The sequence below is a fragment of the Silene latifolia genome, chromosome 2 (genome assembly GCF_048544455.1).
Source record: "Silene latifolia isolate original U9 population chromosome 2, ASM4854445v1, whole genome shotgun sequence".
Taxonomy (NCBI): domain Eukaryota; kingdom Viridiplantae; phylum Streptophyta; class Magnoliopsida; order Caryophyllales; family Caryophyllaceae; genus Silene; species Silene latifolia.
Window position 1 is genome coordinate 192573468 of NC_133527.1, and position 21906 is coordinate 192595373.

Consider the following 21906-nt stretch of genomic DNA (forward strand, 5'->3'; position numbering starts at 1 on the left):
CGAGAGATGAAATAAAAAGAGTTTAGGAAGGAAAAAAAAAAAAAGGAGGAGAAATGTGTGGTTGTGGACTTGTGGCCTGTGGGGAGAGACGAGAATAAAAGTAAGAGAAAAAGGATAAGCTTCGGATGTGTCATAAAACGACTAAAATTATTGGGCTACTTCCTTAAATCTGCGCATGTCCAGTCCATTAGTTTAAGCCTGCCGCAAAGTCAAGCAAAGTCAAGCAAAAAAGCACTATTCATTAGGAATAGTAACATGCCTTGCTCATATTTTAGTAAGGTGTATAGATAGATAGATTATTTTGGGAGGTTAAGTTCGGTTCCTCAATCCAAATGTTGGGTCGATTTATTCAAGTTCGGTAGTTCCAAAATTGTCTACTTACACTCATGTATATTTGTATCAATTTTATCAATTGTTTGCACCAAACAAATAATTGTATCAATTGGACGTATTTTTGGTATAACTAGTGTTGATGCCCGACTCTGAGCTACCTTTATTTATAATTAAATTTATTTTTAATAAAATAAAACTATTTTAAAGTTGCATAACTTCTAATTATTATTTTTTATAAGGTAAAAAAACTAGGGTCATCCTTGCGGATGAGAAAGGTAAAAGGAAATCCATGATTTTCAAACAACCAAGAATCGAACATAATAAAAGGGCATTTAAGAGAAAACTCTCAATCCAAAAAAAAGTCATTTCACAGCCCAACAAATAAATAATAAATAAAGAATAATAAAGAAAATAAACATAAAAAACAAGTATTTCTAAAGGGAAAACAAAGAGATCCCAAATTGTAACGAAAATATAACTTCAGATTTCAGTAAAACAAAAGTTTCGGATTTCAGTAGTAATCCAAAAGTTCAACCAGGTTTCTATTTTTTCTCAACAATAATTTCAGATTTCTGTAGAAATCCCAAAAGATCAAAAGTTCAACCACATTTCTACTATCAACATTGATTTAGATACAATCCATTTGAAGATGCTCTTGAATTATTACTCTTAGGGGGCGTTTGGTTCAATAACATGGAATGAAATGGATTGGAATATGAATCCATAATGGTAGGGGTTCTAAATTCATTTTGAAACTTGTTTGATTCATCTTAAAATTGCAGAAGGGAGGAATGAAATTTGATACCAAGGGGGAAGTTTGGTATGAGTTTCTGGGGGGTTGGAATGGAGTTAGAATCCATTGGGTATTTAACTTCATTCCAAACTACTCCAACCAAACATTGAAATGGAGCAAATCCATTTCAATCTATTCCAATAGAGTCAACTGAACACCCCATTAAATCTTTGATTCAAGCCTTATTTGACTAAGACATTTGACTAAAATAAACTCTTATAGGCTAAAATGGAGAGTAAATTAAAGTCGAGTTTTTAAGAAGGAGAAAATTAAAGAAAAAATTGACACTTTTTCAATTAAAGGACTAGATAACACAAGAGTTTACACAACCATGAAAAAGGGAAGAGGTGGTTATATGTATAAAGGGATTGAAGATGGGAGATGCCGGAGAGAAGACCAAGGAAAATGAAAATTTCCAGTCTCCATCTCCGGTGCACACTGGGTAAACCCTCGGGTGTATGTGATAGCCTTCTTCGGGCAGGTAAGCCACTCGAGGGGTGATAGCCTTCAAACCACGTATACCACGTATACCAGGTAAGCCACTCGAGGGTGACAGGCTCGGAGTCTATTAGGCATGAACAATGCTCCACAAGATTTTGCTATCGGAGAGGCTTGAACCTGAGTCTCTTGAGATTTTCACCCAAGTTTTAACCACTAGACTCCACCCTTGCGGGCGATTACTATCTTATTATATATCCAATGTTACTACATTTTTTTTCACTACTAACATAATTACTTTTACTATTTAGTCATGCAATTTTTAGAGGCTTATATATTTATATAAACATATTACATATATGTATTAAATCAAATCTAGATAACTATGGAATATTATATTTTTATGGAAATATAGTTTGATTTATTTATTTTTTAATAGTTTCCAAAATATAACATATTGGTATTATATTTGTATATGTTAAATAATTGACATTTTTATATAATAATTAATACCATAAGTGGGGCATGTATATTTAAAGGAAAATCACCAGATTTTGATGTTATCTAAATTTATATTTCAACCAAAACTATATCTTATTCAGGTCCATCACACAACGCTATCAATTAAAAACTACATAGTATAATTAATTTGTATAAATTTATTTAATTACATAGAAGTTCCTTGATTTCTGAAATAAATATATATATATATAGTATTGGCTACTACCATTATTTAATATTTACACAAATCATTGTTTTGAAGGGGTGGAAATTAAAAATGTACCCCCTCCGTCCAAGTGATATGTTTACCTTTCTTTATCAGTGGGATAAAGGGAGTAGTTGCTAATCCATATACAAGTTTTACTTATTCGTGTACATTTTACCACAACTTTTCCATCATTTATCATTTCTCCTTAAGAAATGGGAAAAAAAAAATCATCTCTTTTACTATTCATCTCAATTAATCAAATTCACAATAAATTATTGATTATACTCCATAAATATCAGTTCTTATTTAAGCCATGATTCGTAACTTTATGATTATATACTAACTTTTTTGGACCAAATTAAGTAGATTAAATTAAATTAGGTTTTATTTGATGAAATTAGTGACCGTGAAAAGAAGAGTTTATTAGGAAGGGGTGGCTGGGATGTCAAGGAGGTGGATCTGGTGGTGGCCGAGGAGGGGAGACAAGGGGCAGAGTCGGCCGAGGGTGACGTGCAAGGAGGCATGATGGTCGTCGCAGCGCGTGCCGATGTGGTTGTGGATGCACATGAGAGTGAACGGGTTGGTGTTGTAATACCCGTAATTTTATAAAGTTTAATTGGCATTTTATGTTTTATATTATATTTATGAGTCGAGATTAATAAGTTAAGACGGTTTAGAAAAAAAAAACAAAGGACATAACTCGGATTGGACCGAGTAGAGGTGTTGGGCCGAGTAAGTAAGGAAGAGCCCAAATGCCCATTGTTTATACTGTATATCTTATAACATTAAAATAAAAAAGAAAAACAGAAAGAAATCAGGGTGAGGACGAGAGCAGCGACGCAAGCAACAAGAAGGGAAAACAAATGTCTTTTATCTGATTCTAGTGACGATTCCTAACTCGTTTTTCATCCTAGATTATAGGTAATTCATCGTAACTCCTTTAATTCGACTATTAGCTTTATTATTGTAGTTTATAGCTCATGTTTGGTACGATCTTTATTGATTTGCGTTTGTATATTCCGTTTCACATTTTGCAATTTGCTGCTGAAGGCTACTTTTATATAGATGAGGCATACATTTTCTGAACTTATGAGCATTGGTTTTGGTTGATTAGAGAGCTAATTTTCAAGTTGGACCAGATTTTGAATGTTTACCTTTTCAGTTTAGGGTTTAAGCTCGAGTAAATTTATCTTGACATCAGTATTATACTCTCTCATATTCAATAGATTCTTTACGTTTCATTATAATTCACCTCTCAAAAACGCTAAGAACCCCTAGAATTAAAGAGAGTACAGGTTATTACGGGAATTGGATCCTTGGTTTGTTTTCTGTGATGGCGTTTGTTGACATGTTATCTTGCCCTCTTGGTGATAGGAGTTCGAAACAAGGAAATAGCGCAACCAACTAGGGAAATTCTCCAATCTTTAGGAATACCGAAATGGATGAACAATCCTTAGACGAACAATTGAATTAAATCACCCTTATAGTTCCACATTCAAGTTTACAACTTGAACTCACGTTTAATGATGAATTGTTCTATTAACATTCATTGTCTTCCGAAATACCACGTCCAATTGGCAAACATGCTCCATTGAATTCCGATTTTTTCCCAGAGCGGTTAGACTATCCATTTTGTGTTGCAGTTTACAGTAGTATTTAGGCAAATCTATTTAGCTAAAGATTCGCTTGAAATGTTAGATGCATTTGTTGAAATACCTGTTGTATTAAGCTTGAAATAACACATGATTTGGAGAAGCAAGGGATTGGTGAGGACTATATCTATTTTTTCGATATGGGATTGGAGAAGGGGAGGGAAGATAAATGGAGGAATTCAGTTTACTTCCTCTTTAATAACTCAACCTTTCCGTGGTTGGAAGATTTGGAAGGAAAATGGATCTAAATCCCTGTTCTTGGTCTCTAAATCTCCACAAGAAATGTTTTTTTTTTTTGCACCTTCGGTATGTTACATAATCTGCCACATAATAATTTTCGTCTAGTAATGATAAGTTAGTGGCATTTGGCTTGCAGTGACTGAATTGGCAGCCATGCTAGGCGGTGCTCGCGTCCGGCTTAATGGCTGGCAGCAGGCTGCAGTTGCTGTTGGTTCGGCCTTTGGTGCATTATTAGACCCACGAAGAGCAGACCTCATAGCGGCCTTGGGAGAGACTACTGGGAAGCCTGCTTTTGAAAGGGTTCTTGAGAGGATGAAGAGGGATCCTGAAGGCAGAGTATGTTTGTAGTTTACTGTATCAGACCAATTTCAATTTTTCATCTTGTTTGAAATGTTCATTGGTTAGTCAAATGTTTGGTGTTCGGCTGTCATTCTTATGCTAAATTTAGCCTAGTCTTTTTTGGAATATAATGCCGATCATGGTAGCTCTTTATTCACGTAACTTGCTCTTTCCTTGTGTCTTCGGTTTTAGCAGTTTAACCTTCCTCCTCTTGGACAACTAACAGACTATCTTGTGGGTTTCTCTTAGAAGAGCACAAGTTCTGTCTGTTGGAACTTCACTATTCAGTGGAGCTTTGGTGTGCCCTAACAACTTAATTTGATCTTAACATGGCATGGTCATAGCATTTGGTTGTGTGTGTGTGTCTAACAACTTAGTTTGATATTATCGCCGTAAAACATGTGTTATGGTCATAGCATTGTGTATGTGCGTGTGTCAAATTATAGGCGGACTTATTCCATGTTTGGTTTCATTCACAAGTTGTCTGTTGTAACTTAGCTACTTAGATGAGCTTCCATGAGCCTTTAAAATTTAAGTTAATGTTGCTGCTCTGAAACTTCTGTTGTGGTCATAACATTTCTAAATAACAGGATAGACAGCTCTTTGATCTCTAGGCCTACAATTCCTAATGTAATGAGAATCAGTTATTAGTTTTTTTTTTTTTTTTTTTTTTTTTTTCGCCTTGACTAGCATCCTCGACCTGCACACCTCTCGCCGTTGGTTTCATTCACAAGAGTCAGGAATTGGACCTCTAACCACTTGTGAAGAGATGAGAGGCGCACAGGATTTACCACTCGAATCAACCAACTTGGTTAGATTTTAAATGCCTTGGTTTGTGGTTGAGATGTTCCTAGTAATTTCTAAATGACTTTATCTAATGCCTTCTATATATTCAGGCGGTACTCCTGGAAAGGCCACGAGTTATATCAGCAAATGTTGGGCACGCGTGGGACCTACCTGAAAACACTTTCGGAGCAGCTTATGCGAAGTTCATGGGGTCCAGGAATTTCTCCCCAGACGACCGGCCACCTGTACGATTCATGGATACCGAGGAGCTAGCATACGTGGCAATGCGGTCTAGAGAAGTTCACGACTTTTGGCACACCCTCTTTGGGCTTCCTACCAACTTGATGGGCGAGTCGGCTTTGAAGGTCATAGAGTTCCAACAAATGCAGCTTCCAATGTGCTTCATGTCAGTCATCGGAGGCTCAGCAAGATTCAATCCTAAACAAAGATCCCTGTTTTTTCAACATTATTTTCCCTGGGCTCTCCGTGCTGGAATGAATTGCTCAGATCTTATGTGCTTGTATTATGAGCGCCACTTTGACGAGGATTTGGACACTATTCGCCAGAAATGGGGGATCGTTCCTGCCCCTCCTCTACCAACTAGATCAGGCTAAATTACGCATCATTCAAGACATAGAATCCGTGTTTTTGTTACGTGTATTTCAGGTCACTAGAATAGTTTTTGGATCATAGAAACATAAAGGCGTGTGACCGTCTTGATCTAGAGTAGCCACTTCATAAGTTGTAATGAAGCTCCTATTTTGGAATTACTATATTTGTATACGATGACACTATTATACAAGTCGAAAATTCTCTTCTGCGACTTTTTCCCTCAAAAAAAAAATTCTCTTCTGCGACTTTAGCAGCTTCTTGTTACTCGATCGTTTTGGATGAAGTCACAGATTTTTTTTTTCAGGTTTGCAATACTATTGAGTAGGACATTAAGTCGGAGCTGCAGAAATGATAGTTGGTGGTTCTGCACTCGAATGAATCTCAGAGAAGAACGTTACTTAGAAGACGCATTCTTACATGGCCATTAAAATTGACGACATTTTTTCACTTCAAGCATAAGCATTGGTTCCGAAATCAATTTCTCAGAAAATCTACAACTTACATTAGTTGCATTACATAACCCAGTAACTCACTTGTAAATCTTACATCAATACCAGAAAAAAATAGCAACATCCTTTCAAGACAGAAAAACGGAAGTAGTTTAAGAACTGCCACCACCAAAGAGATAACCCAGAGAGGATCCACCGCCAGGAGCAGCATGCACCTTGGTTGAGGGTCGGTCCTGCATGAGTAAATCAAACAAGTCATTCACCTAACCAAGAGTTAACTATTACGGAGTACATGCATCGTCAAACCAGTCAATAAAATTTTTGGTAGCCAATATAGGAAAATGCTATTTGAACGTGTTGTCGAACAATTCCAATAACTAAATCAAAATCATTAGTACAAAATAATACTCTTGCTGGCCACACAAGTATTAGTCCAAGGACCCGAAAATTGTGGCTGAAAAGTCTTCATCAGACATTTGGGGCCGCAATTTTTTTTCTTTTCTGTCAACAGTATATCGAAATTTGAGGCTTGCATAGGACGAGGAGACAACAGCTATTATGGAAATAATCTTACCGTGATGAAGTTGCCAGTGTTCTGACCATCAGCACGATGATAGTTGTTTGTAGGCCTATTAACCCCAGCAGGAACAGCAGGAGACTGCTTGGCCTCAACAGATTGACTGACAGGCTTTTCTGCTGGCGCAGAAGGTGCCTCTCTCACAGTCGTTGATGGAGCATTGTTAGAAGCAGGCTTTGGAGCTGTAGTCTTAGGAGGTTCTCCGCTTCCAAACAGGTAGCCCAAGGAACTCTGCCCACCTCCACTGCTGACACCACGCCCCATTTGTTATGAACCCTAACAACGGTCATTGTTTCGCAAGTTAAGTATAGAGAAAGAGCGAATCTTGTACGAGACAATCACAGACCAATCCTCATTTAATAATGATGTTAATGGGTTGCAAGACCGTCTCATGAGGTTATGACAGGGTCAGTGCATACAAAAACTCAGAAAGACGCTAAGTGCAGCACGATGAGAAAAGAATAAACATGTTTCTCTCCCACAGAGAAGATCACCTTATACTCTTATAGTACTTGTTCAAACCCAATGCATCGATCAACTTCGACATTTCTAAATGACATGCAAATTAAAGACCTGATAAAGACCATCTTGTTTAATGTCTACAGTCTACAAAAGAATTCGGAATTTTGGATATTAACAACGAATCACAACCGATTCCTTCAGCATTTAATTTCTATGCACATCTCAACATCACTCCTCAAACTAACAAGATATGAAATGGTAAGAATCTTTTACCACAGATCTAGAGAAGGTAAAAAATGCAAGTTCTACCCTCAACAAACCAACAACCATTACCCCAGTCCCTCAAGGGCGCCGGCAAATTGCAGGTTAAGGGGGATCGAATGTACGCAGTCTTACCCACCCTTGTTTCCGAATTACAACAAAGACCCTTCAAATAAAATAAGTTGCAGCAAATTTGATCATCAAAATTCATCCAAAAAAAAAAAAAATAACATGAACAGCAACAAAAATAAAGGGAAAAACGTAACAATTATAACGGCGAAAATTCGACAATTTCAATTTCCATGATTCATTTTTCATAAAACCCAGAATTATTAACACAAATAAATGCAGTTAAACAATCATCATACATACAGATAGAGCAAAAGCAAAAAGTTACAAAATTTGAAACTGTTTGAATAAATCAAACATATAACATTAACAGAAATCATACAAATATAAAAGAAATGAAGCGAAATTAATAAAGATTAATTAAAAAAAGGGTACCTAGGTAGATCTGAGAAATGGATGAAAGCGAGAAAGTTGAGGGAAAGCAAAGGAAGGAGATACCTGAGGCAATGTTATGAAATGGCAAATGGGATATTTGTATAGGAAGGAAATAATATATTTTTATTTTCCAATTATGGGACGGGAATTTTGAAAAACGTATAATACTATGTGACGAGAATTTTGAAAAACGTATATTTTTTAAACTCTTAAATATGAAGCAAGTTAAATAAATAGACGAAATAAAAAATAAAATGATTTAGAATTGATAATAAACTTGTCTCATTTCCTTTATTTATATATAGGTGAAATTATGACCTGTTTTAATATGACCGTCTTAGGAAAAACCAATTGATATTAGTCATTTTCTAACAATAAAAAGAATGGAACACTTTATCAAGAAATGTTCAATTTATCGTAAATCAATTACATTTTATCCATCTTAATTTCAAACGAATACCACCTGTCTGAAATGAGAATTTGCCATGGAATAGTATATGTTAATCCTATTAAAGGAGTAATAATCTTTATACTTGATGGTAATAAAGGATTACTCTTTACATAATGACTAGTTTTATGCCCGTGCAAATTGCACGGGATTGTTATTTAAGGTTGAGAAGTAGTGTTGTTAATAGGGGATGTTCTTTCATAGTAATATCAATTTGAGAATTCTGAAAATACGGAAATAAATTCTCAAAATTTTAAGAGTTAATAAAAGTAGACATATTGGAAAGAAATAAGTACAACAAAAAGCTGTTATGGGGTATAATCATAAGTTAATTGAACTATAACTTCTCAAAAACTTCTTTATACACTACGTTATTTGTTCTATTGGACACGCGTTTATCATTATCGCAAATCAGAACCTTCAATCCTTTTTTGCTTATCACTCTTGAAATAGCGACATAGAGCTTACCATGCGTAAACACCGACCAACATGTGCTAGTGACTGTCCTTGGCTCTTATTTATTGTCATTGCAAAACACACTGCAACAGGGAATTGTTTTTTGTCAAACTGTACCGGAAATTTACTGGAATCAGATGGAGTAAGTGTAATACGGGCAATATGCACTTTTTCGCCCTTATGAATACCCGATAAAACTGCTGCTCTAATCACACGTGATCCCAAATCTGTCACTATCAGTCGAGTGCCATTGCACAATCCGCGAGATTGGTCAATGTTTCGAAGAAGCATAACTATAACCAACCTTCAGCTTTAATTCGTGATTTGGAAGCCCCGAGCACTTAATAGAGTTAAGAAATTCTGTGGAGTACAAATCACGGACCCCAATATTACTCTCATTTTTACTAACATCGTCTGAGCTGAAGTAAATTTTCTTTGTTCCATCTATTTGAGATAATACGTAGTCATTAACCAAATCAACGATCTCATGTGTAGGTGAAAGGATGGCCCTCTCCTGAAGATACTCGGGATTCGATAGTTGATTCTCGAGGGATGGGTAAATGACATCTACAATCGAAGCGATAGGATCTCCAGTGTGCTGAATCAACATGTCATTCGGCAACTCTAATTCAACTTCCCCGTCATTTGGATCTCCAGCAACCCCGTCTCCAACTTTTAGTATCCATTCTGAAAACTCCTTTATCTCACCAAGTTCGGAACACGAATCTCCGCCTCGAAGGCGCATGTTTTTTGTCAATTTCAACACCTTGTATGAATAAACAAATATGTATTTTATGAGGTCATATAAAGTAAAGTAACTTTTTACATATGGAAATATGAAATAGTTAATTCAAAACGTGCATTTTTTTCGTACCTTGCAAGTAGACCACAAATTTGACCACAAAGTAGACCACAAATATGTAGTGACACATTCACAATTTCCGATCTGCTGCCTTTATTAGGGATAACGGGGAGTATTTGTCGAAAAGCATCTCCAAATACGACAACCTTACCACCAAATGGTTGATTGATATCTCCGTCGTTTGAAAAACGCATGACATCTCTTAAACTTCTGTCAACAGCCTCGAAAGCATATCTGTGCGTCATTGGTGCTTCGTCCCATATAATAAGCTTTGTCCCAATTAAGAGTTCGGCGAAATCACTTCCTGGTTTAATCCTTGAACACGTAGAATTTTCAACTACATTGAGTGGGATACTAAGTCTCGAATGAACAGTTATTTAACCGGGAAGTAAGGTAGCTGCAATGCCGCTGGATGCTACAGGAAGCACAATCCGCCCTCTACTTCTCAAAGCCGCACATAAGGCTCGCCAAATAAACGTTTTACCCGTCCCTCCATCACAATCCGCCCTCTACTTCTCAAAGCCGCACATAAGGCTCGCCAAATAAACGTTTTACCCGTCCCTCCATATCCATATACAAAGAAAACACCTCCGCGATTATTACGGACTGCGTCTATTATCTCATTGTAGACGACCCTTTGCTCGTTAGTCATGGAAGATAAAAGGTGCACATGTTCTTCCCCTAAAGAAACTTTGTCATAAGATAGCTCGTCGGATACTAACGTGTTCACGGGATGAGGTGTGGATGATTCGGAAAAAGGCATGTTTTTCATTTTTCCAAACTCGTGACATTATTTGTAGAAGTCGTGCTAGTTTAAAATGAAAATTTTGACTCGTGTGATCATGTACATTTAAAATGAAAATTTTATTCTGTTTTTCATTTAGTACCAATTGTTAATTAGTAGACATGTTAAAATGTAAATTGTGAGTCAAACACGTTTAAAATACAAATTTCGACCCATGCACTTTTAAATGAAATTTTGACCCATGCACTTTTAAAATGAAATTTTAACCCGTGCATTTTTAAAATGAAATATTGGACCTAAATACCGCTTCCTTTTTAACTTAATATCACCCTTAATCTCACCATTAGAGCTCCATGAATGAAGTGTAACAATAAGGACTTCGGAAATAATGTGTATGGATCCCATTAATTTATTCATGCAATTTATAACATGGTATAAACACATCTTAGTCAGGCCTATCAAAATATTACTCGAACATAAGCCCGATTCGAGTCAACCATTTTTTACAGGGCCGAGATAGACTCATAAATCTTGATCTATGACCCATTTCCCAAACTCAAAACGATCTGTTAATTTAAGGTTGAAACTCGACCCTCCTATTTAACTCGGTAAACTAAAAATAAGTATATGATAAATGTGATTTTAAAATATATAAGGCACAAATATTTTTGAGATATGAATATGATATACTAAATTTGAAATGATAATTAAATGTTCGTTTTAGTACTTTAAAAATCAATTATATTTTGGCCCAAAAATCAATTATATTTTGACCGAAAAATCAGTACGTGTTATTTATACCTTAATTTGTTGAAATAATTTGTTCAAAAATTTTCATTTAAGGCGAACACTATCCGTCTCAAGTTTAAGATGAGTTAAATAGCTAATACTCTCGTATAGATAAGACAAAAATAAAATGACCAAATATTAGCAAAAAACTTGTCTTTATCGATGCAAGTGACATGTATTTGACCCGTTTTATTCTTAAGACGTATATAGTAATTTGTAAATTTTCCAAACAAACCTAACTAACTAATATAATCGACCCAAACTGAAATAAGCCCAATTAACTCCATCTGCCTTTACAAATTAGCCCTTTCTTATTTGACCTGAACCCTAATTCCCCTTTCTAGTCCCCACCTTTAGTTCTCCTTTCCTGATGATTTTCATATTGTACTCTTCTGCCGCCCCCTTTTGCTTGTCTCACTAAATCAAAATACACGGAAATCTTAAACGCCTCTTTTCCCTTATTCAGATAACCCTCAATCAAAACAATTTGATAATTCATTCATGAAAAGCATGGATGGATCTTTTTGCCAACGAATTCGATCATTTTGCAGATGATACTCACATTTTCAATTGGTAAATTCGATCATTTTGCAGATGATATTCACGTTTTTTTGATCATTTTTTTCTCGGGAAATTGTGTATTTTTTTTTTTTTTATTCTCTAACAATTTCTTCAATCTTTAATACGGACTATGAAATAATTTTTATGGTATTTTTCCCTTTCATGCAAATTTAATATATTTAATTATTTTGAACCTTATTTCAAAAAAAAAATCATATGAATGTTTACTCATAAACTCTTGAATTGTGTAGATCTAATGATCATTTATTGAAGTTGTCATCAATGATTTTTATGTCATTTTTTAAGAAAATATTTCTGAATATTGTTTTCATTTTTATGTCCTTAGGTTTTTTTTTTTTTTCAATATTAGTGATTGTTTTAAATTATTATTATTATTATTATTATTATTATTATAGCATTACTTTTTTTTTTTTCCAATAAATACTTTTTTTTTCGTTAGTAATTTTTTTCTTTTTTTCTGTCACATACTCACATATACCAAAATGTGCAAATTAACATTTAAAAGAACAGATTTATTACTTACGTCTATTTTATTAAGTTTATTTCTGTTATTGTTTATAAAATTTGTGGGATTTAATTTTTTTTTCTACTGTTGATCTTTTTTATATCACAATCAAGTTAAAATTATGAGTAATATCAAACATACTTCTATCAGACTGATTTTGTGTAAATAAAGAGGATGGCTTGAACGTGGGTGGGACCATTCTTTAAACAAAAAAAAAATTCTACTTTCAACCACAGACTGACACATCAGCTCTGTGGTTGTTCTTTTAATAAATAGGATTGATTAGATATTTAGATGGGTGGATTAAATTAAAGAATATTAATTAGAACAATTATTTGAAAATTGAAAGAAAAGGGAGAAAAAGAAGGTGGAAGAAGCAGCAATAACGTGATAGTAGTGACTGACTGTGCTGATTCACTGCTTCTGGTTAGTGATTCTCTGTTATGGGGTCTGCTTGTCACGTCCAAATATGATGTTTGTCGGAAATAACATCCCTTTCCTAATCAATGTTGTTAGGATTGAGATTCTACTTCGAATAGATGGGGAGGGTAGAATCGAATCGGTGGGATCGGATCGTAGAATCGTAAGATTATACAAATTCACTAAATATAGTTTTTTATTTGGTAAAAATATATAATTGAAGCTCAAAACACTTATTTATACACAAAATATTGATAATTAATAAGTTTAGTATCATTTCATGAACATGTTTCTAAAAATTACATGAAATTTGGATTTTACGATATTATATATAATATGTTTACTGTGGAGTTGGATCGTAGGATCGTAAGATCGTAGAATCGTATTATGATCCTACCTCTAGGAAATTTCGAATAGATAGGATCGTAAGATTCTACAAACATGATAGAATCCTAGGATCCGGAATCGGTCAAGCATTTTTGGATCGTAAAATCGTAGAATCATAGGATCGAATCGGGATTCTGACAACAATGGTTTTAATCATTTGTTTATACATCTCAGTTGATTAAACCGTTGACGATGAAATTATGACTTTAAGATAGAAAATGGGACAAAAGAAAAATGCCTAGAAAGCATATTCGACTCAATTATCTTAGGACAAAACCACCTTCTATTTTCTTGCACAAATTCTCATTTCAGACGAACATTTCCGTCTGAAACCTTCAGACGGGCCATATGTGACCATTTTATGGTCAAATGTGACCATTTTTAATCAGTCACTTTTTTATGGTCAGATGTGACCATTTTTAAATGGTCACTTTTTCACTAAAAATGATCACATACAGCCTACCTAAAGGCTTCAGACGGAAATGGCCGTCTGAAGGGTGGGAGACCTACTGATTTTCTTGATAGCATGAGAAAAACATAAGAATCGGATCCCAGTACGTAGGCCACTATTTTCTTTTGTGCTTTATTTGGCATCTAGCATTTCATTACTGTTTTAGTTTGGCCTATGGGCCATGGTATGGGCAACAACATGCGGTGTGCTTCTAACGTTTTCCTTCTGAGTCCAGCTTCTCCGCCCAATTTACGTGTCTCATCTTGTATCTCACTATCTCTTTAATCATTAAAAAAATGGGTTGAGTATTATAGTGCATGATCCAAAAACTCTCGGGTTCAGGTAGCTGCTGCTCCAAATATGCTTATACTACTACGATAAGAAAAATACTTGGCAGCAGCTACTACGACCAAGCTTAAAGCACCAACTGTGACCGCACTTACAGGACCGTAGCCTTTTGGTTTGGTTTTAGTGGGCAGTTCAGTCTCGAGCTGGACCTGATGCAACTGCAAAGATGAACTTTTCATGAATCTCGAGTACCTATCGACTTCTTCCCCTGTCAGAGCGGGCTTCAGAGAGCTTTTCACAGTCTGAAAATGTCGATCATTCACAATTGTGGCAGAAATGTCTTCTCTTAAAGCGACAATTCCAGCTTCTCTACACAGTCCTTCTAGCTCGGCCCCTGTGAAAAATTCGGTTTCTTCTGCTACTTGTTTCAGATCAACATCGGATCCCAGTTTCATTTTTCTTGTATGTACTCTCAATATCTCATGTCGAGCTTCGAGGTCTGGGGGTGGTACATATAGTACCTGAACAGAGCCGAATCCGTAAATGGTCAGAAAAATGGATTACATACAACAACAACAACAACATTACCCCAGTGCCTCAATGGCTCCCACAAATTGCGGGGTAGGGGGGGGGGGGTCGGATGTACACAGCCTTACCCTTGTGTTAGAAACACAAAGAGGCTGTTTCCGAATGACCCAAGATGAAAATTGCGCCGAGAACTGTTACTTCACAAGAGAAAGAAGCGCAGCCATTTTGCTAATCTGGATTACATAGGATAAAGAAAAATGGCTCACTAAGTTTACTGCAAAGTATCAGTCGTTCGATGCAATTTAGCCAAAAAAGGCCGCAACTCGCAAGGCAACAGTCTATTTGTTAACTAAATAAGGTAGCATACATCTGAAACAACACCGCCATATGAGGTATATGGTGCGAGACTGCGAGCCTTTGAGTCACCTAGATAACATAGTACTCCGTAGTTGGCATATCCCATAAGGGAATAAATCTTAAGACATTAAATATAAGCCCTACATAATTCCGAAACTGCTAAAGGCTCGGTGAGCCTCATTGGAGTCGTTTCTACACAAATCTTGCAAATCCCATTTTCTGGACCAAGCCCAACCCCTTCTTTTCTAAATAATGAGAGGCATGTCCAGGCATAATCAAAGGTAAAAACACTAGAAACCCAGTGTCTCAACAGCAGCAATGACGACAACGACATTACCAAAATACCTCGATCACTCACTGACTCTTAGACAAATATGCAATGGCCCATAACTAAGACACACTACCGTTTTTTTTTTTTTTTTTTTTTTTTTTTTTTTGGTTATTCCATCATGATCCAAATCAAAGAATAGTGAGTCATTTGGCCCCGCTGAAAAATGAAAACAAACCCCATCATCTCAACAGAGGAAAAACATCTAGCCAATTCCCATTGACGTTTAAAATTTAATTCTACCACAGATGTCCACCTATCATGGTCAATTTAACATGCAACTACAGAAGCCGACAGCCTAGGCACAGGTAATTTTTTTGCACATAGGAGATAAAGAGTTGATTTACCAAATCAAACCGCCCTGGGCGCATAAGAGCGGGATCAATTGCATGAGGTCTATTTGTGGCAGCCAGTACAAGTATTCCCTGCAATATACAAGATAGAGGCGGGAAACATAAGTTGCCTCAGTGGCTGATATTTGGAAAACAAAAAAAAAGGTACATCACAGTCCTAATAATGTGTGACGATGATCAAGTCCACTTAAGGAGTATTCTGCCAGTCAAATTGATTTCCAAGAAAATGTGTGATTAGTTTTGTGACAATCTTTCTATATGTAGAATGTAGATGAAATCTAATTAATCCAAGATTATTACATACTTTTGCCTGCTCCAAACCGTCCATTTCAGTCAACAACGTTGACAAAAGCCTCTCGCCAACTGAAATATTGCCACTTGCAGTCCCACCTCTGCAATTGAACAATCACCATTAAAATTTTTGAGTTTGACATTGTAATAAAAAGATTGCATGTTACACAGCTAACACAACAGAGGAAAATGCGAAAAAAGACCTCCCTAGGAAAGAACCCACGAGGGAAAAAAAAATAAAATAAAAAAGTCATCACTTTAGTTCTGAGACTTCTGACTGCACTTCACCGCTCTATATATCACCACCATTTTCATAGTTCTCAGTCTTCTGACTGCAATTACCATGCAAAATGGTCGGGATATCAGTGCTGAAATCACTATTTCGAGATATCTTTATGGCGTATATATTTGCATTAAATTAAGTGCCTAGTCTAAATTTGAGGATGCCGTAACAAGTAGACATTCAAAATTTTTAGTGATGCACATATTAAACAAACAATTCCAGCAAAAGCTAGTATACATATACTCCGTATTATATAGAGATCAACCTCCTTCCCGCAATGACATCTGCCTCGTCAAAAAACAAAATGCTTGGTGCTGCAAGCCTTGCTCTCCGGAATGTGTGCCGCAACAAAGCCTCACCCTCTCCAACGTACATTGAATATAATTCCGCACCACTGTTCGAAGTAAACCAACATAATGAGAACACAACTATAGTACAAGACTCCGAAAAGGGAAAAGAAATGTGAAAAGGTGGACTATTTCAAAGGAAAATGACAAAAAAAAAACCATGAAAAATAAAATCTCAGAAACTGCCTCAAATTTTTTTTTTTTTTCAAAGAATTGTATCCTTAATATTGTATGTCATATTGTCATGGACTAAGTGTAGACGAAAAACAATCGGCAACATGGTAGTCTCCCTTGACGTCAAATATTCCTAGTAGCTTGACTAGCTTCACAAATGCAATATGAATGTGCCCTATTACATTGAAGATATTGTTGTAGTCTCCTTACAGTTGAGGAACAAAATGCTTAATGTGGGTTCATTCTTCAAAATTACTCCCGGTCCCAGTTTAAGTTAGACTAAACCACATGACCATACAAAAAAGTAATAAAGAGATGACTTCAGAATGGTGTCAAAATTTTAGAGCCTACACGAGAAAGAAGCAAGATCATATTCAATTAACCCTCCTCTCAAAACTCTTACAGCATAAATTAAAAGGCGTCTGCACTTAAAATTGGCTTATATGTAGGTCTACAAAGAGTCAATGAATGGTTCACTAAAGCGTCTGCACTCTGCACTTCTTATGTTATGAAGTAACAACCAATGGGTGCAAATTCTTTTTAATTATTGATCATTTAGAAACATCCTATATGTGCTGAAGAAGAACAGAGGGGTCGATTGGCATAAAATCTTACCCACCACACCTTGCCATGGGTGAGAGTCTTTGCGGCAATGGAATAATGTTATTGCTGTGTATTTACGTGTCTACTATGGCGCAACATCAACAACTTCAATCTTACCAAGTCATAATGCAAATAGGAGTAACATATAAGCAAAACCCAAGCATCATTCCATCTGGTTACTATCTTCTAATAGTGAACGCTATTACATCAATGAGAAAATCCACCGTAAAAGGGAAAAAGCACTGTTAAAAGTTACCTAAGTGAGAAAAAGGAAGCTTGAGCTGCATGGGCTGCAGCTTTAGCGAGGGTTGTTTTTGAACATCCAGGAGGTCCATGAAGAAGAATTCCTCGCATGGGAGATATGCCCATCCTTGAAAATGCAGAAGAATGTTTAATAGGCCACTCAACTGCCTGCTGAAGCTTTTTCTGCAAACCATCCGAGGAACACATCAAAAACAAACACAATGTCCTGAAATTAGTCCTAAGCCCGTAATAAACACTTCTTGTTTGTAAAATTAGTTTGAATGTCACCAGATACCTACAGGCTACAACAGTTTGTGAAACATATATTGTCTAAAATCAGTCGTGCAACATGACACAAAAAATAAACTACTTTGTTCTCCTTCTCAGGGATCATGTATGTTCTTCTAACATCTCGAAATAATTATCATCCAAAATGGTCATTGATTGATGCTCTTAAAGCCTAAAGCTCCATTCTCTTCCCCGTAGTGAAACTTACTATCCTGAGTTTAATTCAGTTCTTTATCAGACCATAAATGCAACTTAACATTCATCTTTATTCCGACTCATCATCTACTTCAGGTCACTCTTACACTTAGAAAAACATTGGTCATAGTGCACCAACCTTCAAATCATTTAGGCCTCCAATATCATCCCAAGACACATTTGGTATATCAACCGTCACACCTCTTGTAATGCTTGGACCCACAATAGACTTTGCAACCTTCCAGTCATCTTCTATGATGCACCATAAACCATCGTCACTAGATTGAGTTGCTCTTTGTACAGCAGACATTGCGGCCTCACGACATAGAGCTTCCAAATCAGCCCCGACGTATCCATTACATGAGGCAGCTAATGCTTGCAAGTTGACACCAGAGTCAAGTCTAAGCTTTCTACTGTAAAGCTGCAATAAAAACGACGACAAGCAACACAGCCTTAGTCCTTTCATGGCGAAAAATAATTTATGGCCAAACATCTCTACATTAAGAATGAAATGTAAGTGGATCAAGAGCCAGGCTCACCAGCAGGATCTGTAGGCGCTCATGCTCATTTGGAGTTGAAACTTCAATTTCAGTATCAAAACGTCCTGATCTCCTCAGTGCTGGGTCAATAGCGTCAACCCTTTTGACATCAGCAATTAGTGTTAGCCAAATATGTGAATTTAATTTATAGATTTACCAAATAAAAGATCAGAAACAAAATCCAAATTTTCAGGCCAAAAGTTCAAACACAGCTCCATACAGAGCTAAAATTAAATAACGGCAGAGAGAACAAATAAATTGGAGAGCTGAAACACACTATGCTTTGGGGTAGGCTAACACACAGCTTGACCAAGCTGAAACACACTATGATTTGGGGTAGACTATCAAACGGGATGAAAATGAACAATAAGCCAATGAGATGCAAAAGAGGAGTTGCTTAGCTATATTCGACATCAACTGGGATTTAGGATTCCCCTATTACTATCTCAAACAAACCAGTTTAAAGGACAGGAGTTAGCAAATTTCCCGGTTTTGAAGATTCTTTTTAGGGTAAAGGGAACCACAAAGGCAGGTTTGATGCTAACGGGTTGGAACCTACGTAATGAGTACAACCACTGGTCAATGACTTTATCAGCACTTTGTATTTCAGCTTACAACAGCACCACATACAAAAGCATTCATACTAATAAAATCACGAAGAGATAATTGAACATTTAATACATTGCTATTTCACTATCTGTCACTTGTGAAAAAGATGACTCGACAACAGCATAAGAAGCTACAATAGATTAAGAGATTAGAATGTAATGTATGTATAAAAAACTAGGCATGCAATATAAGAGTGGATACCAGTATGAAGAACAACCTGTTAGTTGATGCGACCACAACAAAAGGGGGTACAGATGATGTGGCCTGATTGGAGTCCATAAGTGTAAGGAGTTGAGAAGCCAAACGAGCATCTTGTTCCCTTCTGCATTTGACATGTCCCAATGATATTCGGCATATATAAAAAAAATCAATCATACCAAGGCTATCACGAGCAAGATAATTCAAGTTTAACGCTTCTAACTCTATGAGTTATTCTTCATAAACAGGCAAGACTCTTATACAACAATTACGCCACCCTTGGTCATGAATTTCATCTGCTACCATTTGGCGTAATTAAACTCAAGTGAGATATCCCAACAACAGCGAAATTAGACTCGTCTCCAAATTGAATTTTCGACAACATATTTATCCAAACCCCTTGAATATATTTAACCTTTGAGAAACAAAAATTAACTTGCCAACAGGCATAGTGGCCCAGTAGGTTAGGCTAGGAAGTTCTAGAAAATATTTATTTACCAGTCCAAAATCAAAATGTCAAATTCCAAATATATATGGACTTAACAATAGAATAACAAGAAGGTGCTATCTAGAGTGAAAATATACATTCCTTTCAAAAAAAAAAAAAAGAACAGCTTTTCACTTCTCGTAATGTAATACTATCATTCATTTTTTGGGGTGAAATTACTAAATATTTCCATAGATGTATATGCATAACTGCATACAACTTCACATACCTAGAATTGCGACGAGGACAGAGAGCATCAATCTCATCTATAAAAATAACTGAAGGCTTGCCTGACTCTGCATGAGAAGATGCCTCCATAAAAGCCTCTCGGAGGACTTTCTCACTTTCTCCTACATGTGCTCTATGAACAGTATGTGGACTGCAGGCAAAGCAAGTGCAGATAAGATGATGGAAAATCAACAACATAAATCATAATACCCACAAGTTCAGACATTTGCTCCCAACGATATCAACAAATTATATTGTCAGAATACGTAGGTAGGATGTATGCAACAGAGCAACCTTACTCCCTGCACTAAGATGTTTTTGGGAATATGAATGAGCATACGACGGAAATTATATCCTAAATTCTATTGAGTGACTGCTATTTTACAACATATGAAGCTCAGACATTTTAATGAGCCCCTATACTTTATTCAATCATATTCCAAAGCCAAAGAATATTGAATGTTTAATGATAATGGAAATGTTGCTTCCATGGTGGTGCGGGATGACAAAAATAATTATGAACAACCTGATCACAGTCAGCCTGGCATCACATTCCTTGACCACCGCACGCACCAAACTCGTCTGCAATACAAACAAAACACAACATAGAACATAAATTTCAATGCACTAGCTCGATTTCTTTCAAGAACAAGTAATTATAGTAACAGGACATCAATTTACTAGAACAACCCTAGCTAGCACATAAAGGCATACTGCCAGCCTCAGACAGTTAAGTTTTTCACTTGCAAATGGAAATAAAAAGACAATTCTTTCTTCACAAATTCCTATTTCAAAAACACAATTAATTTTTTTACGAGTATCCCAATTCACCATACTACATATCCAGCTTTTCAGCATTACAAAACGGATTCAAGGCACTCGCTACCCCCAAATCCTCAAAAAATAGTTAAAATTATCGATTCCCACTATCCGAAAATCTTCGAATATGAGGCGTTAGCAAAGATATTAAACTACAAGAAGAAAGTTTGCTACCCAAAAATTTCATTTCTGGCTCCGCCCTTGGATACATAATTAATCAACCCAATTTAATGAAAATTCACAACAACTTAATCAAACGATCAATCAACAATTATTGGCTAAAACAGTCTTTACCCGTTAAATATAAACCGGGGTGTCCACGGTCAACAGTAAGTAATCCATTAAATATGAAAACAAATATAAAAAAACGAAGGAACATACTTTACCAGTACCAGGAGGACCATAGAGCAACAACCCACGTCTCCACTGCAAAAAAGATCATAACTTTATAGTTTAAGAAAGAAATTATACATTAAAAAAAAAAAAAAAAAAAAAAAAAAAAAAGACAAGCGCAAATTCCTGTTTAAGACGGGCATATCCGTCTTAAACTTAAAACGAGAGGGGGGAAAAAGAAGAATACTTTGAGACCAAGGAGTTGAGCATGAGAAGAATAGTGAAGTGGGTAAATAATTAGTTCTCTGAGAGCTTCAAGTGCTTCACTGTTTCCTGCAATGGCTTCTTCTGCTCTCCATTCACTATTGCTCTCCATTTTTATTTCGCACCAGCAAATGTTGCGGAACGCAAAACAAAAGGGTAATTGTCTTTGGTCAAGGTTTAACGGGCAAAGTCATGAGACGTAATAATTACGACCAAGGTTCAAATCTCGTCAATACTGAAATTGGGAGTATTTTATTTTCCTTTTACACCGAAAAAAAAGTTTACTTTTGCACATTTTTATCCAAGGGTTTGCCTATTTTTTTGGGTTACGCTTTCGGGTTATAAAAGCAG

The 21906-nt window shown here is 36.1% G+C and overlaps 4 protein-coding genes across 6 annotated transcripts; 1 reads left to right on the forward strand and 3 right to left on the reverse strand.

The window, feature by feature from the left end:
- Nucleotides 1-3052: 3052 nt before the first annotated feature.
- Nucleotides 3053-6169, forward strand: LOC141644083 (ubiquinone biosynthesis protein COQ4 homolog, mitochondrial). Its single transcript, XM_074453525.1, has 3 exons — nt 3053-3194; nt 4302-4501; nt 5401-6169. Exons 2-3 carry the CDS (start codon nt 4319-4321, stop codon nt 5902-5904), a joined length of 687 nt encoding a protein of 228 aa, XP_074309626.1. The 5' UTR covers nt 3053-3194; nt 4302-4318; the 3' UTR covers nt 5905-6169.
- A 151-nt stretch (nt 6170-6320) lies between these two features.
- Nucleotides 6321-8321, reverse strand: LOC141644084 (protein SPIRAL1-like 1). 2 transcript variants are annotated; one of them, XM_074453526.1, is made up of 3 exons: nt 8156-8321; nt 6926-7204; nt 6321-6584 (listed from the first exon to the last, which is right to left on the reverse strand). In XM_074453526.1, the coding sequence occupies exons 2-3, from the start codon at nt 7190-7192 to the stop codon at nt 6504-6506; spliced, it is 348 nt and encodes a 115-aa protein (XP_074309627.1). In that variant the 5' UTR covers nt 7193-7204; nt 8156-8321; the 3' UTR covers nt 6321-6503. The 2 variants fall into 2 exon arrangements, with proteins under 2 accessions (XP_074309627.1, XP_074309628.1); XM_074453527.1 differs by having other exon boundaries at nt 8219-8306.
- Nucleotides 8322-9330: 1009 nt separating this feature from the next.
- On the reverse strand, nt 9331-10166 carry LOC141641854 (uncharacterized). The gene is made up of 2 exons (XM_074450501.1): nt 9934-10166; nt 9331-9877 (listed from the first exon to the last, which is right to left on the reverse strand). Exons 1-2 carry the CDS (start codon nt 10164-10166, stop codon nt 9331-9333), a joined length of 780 nt encoding a protein of 259 aa, XP_074306602.1.
- Nucleotides 10167-14068: 3902 nt separating this feature from the next.
- On the reverse strand, nt 14069-21740 carry LOC141644085 (cell division control protein 48 homolog B). Of its 2 annotated transcripts, none has more exons than XM_074453528.1 (12): nt 21539-21740; nt 21340-21384; nt 20666-20721; nt 20141-20290; nt 19444-19548; nt 18618-18717; nt 18218-18499; nt 17609-17778; nt 16494-16622; nt 15959-16046; nt 15649-15726; nt 14069-14609 (listed from the first exon to the last, which is right to left on the reverse strand). In XM_074453528.1, exons 1-12 carry the CDS (start codon nt 21665-21667, stop codon nt 14139-14141), a joined length of 1803 nt encoding a protein of 600 aa, XP_074309629.1. In that variant the 5' UTR covers nt 21668-21740; the 3' UTR covers nt 14069-14138. The 2 variants fall into 2 exon arrangements, with proteins under 2 accessions (XP_074309629.1, XP_074309630.1); XM_074453529.1 differs by having other exon boundaries at nt 21345-21384; nt 21539-21691.
- Nucleotides 21741-21906: the final 166 nt, after the last annotated feature.

Bases quoted from the DNA above. Each gene is read 5' to 3' on its own strand.
- LOC141644083 (XM_074453525.1), top strand. From the start codon at position 4,319: ATGCTAGGCGGTGCTCGCGTCCGGCTTAATGGCTGGCAGCAGGCTGCA. The intron at 4,502-5,400 runs GTATGTTTGTAG...CTATATATTCAG, and splicing joins AGAGGGATCCTGAAGGCAGA to GCGGTACTCCTGGAAAGGCC.
- LOC141644084 (XM_074453526.1), bottom strand. From the start codon at position 7,192: ATGGGGCGTGGTGTCAGCAGTGGAGGTGGGCAGAGTTCCTTGGGCTAC. The intron at 6,585-6,925 runs GTAAGATTATTT...TTACTCATGCAG, and splicing joins ACACTGGCAACTTCATCACG to GACCGACCCTCAACCAAGGT.
- LOC141641854 (XM_074450501.1), bottom strand. From the start codon at position 10,166: ATGACGCACAGATATGCTTTCGAGGCTGTTGACAGAAGTTTAAGAGAT. The intron at 9,878-9,933 runs GTACGAAAAAAA...ATATGTAAAAAG, and splicing joins ATTTGTGGTCTACTTGCAAG to TTACTTTACTTTATATGACC.
- LOC141644085 (XM_074453528.1), bottom strand. From the start codon at position 21,667: ATGGAGAGCAATAGTGAATGGAGAGCAGAAGAAGCCATTGCAGGAAAC. The intron at 19,549-20,140 runs GTATGTGAAGTT...TGTCAAATGCAG, and splicing joins TGTCCTCGTCGCAATTCTAG to AAGGGAACAAGATGCTCGTT. The intron at 16,047-16,493 runs GTTGATCTCTAT...GTTCAATTGCAG, and splicing joins GATGTCATTGCGGGAAGGAG to AGGTGGGACTGCAAGTGGCA.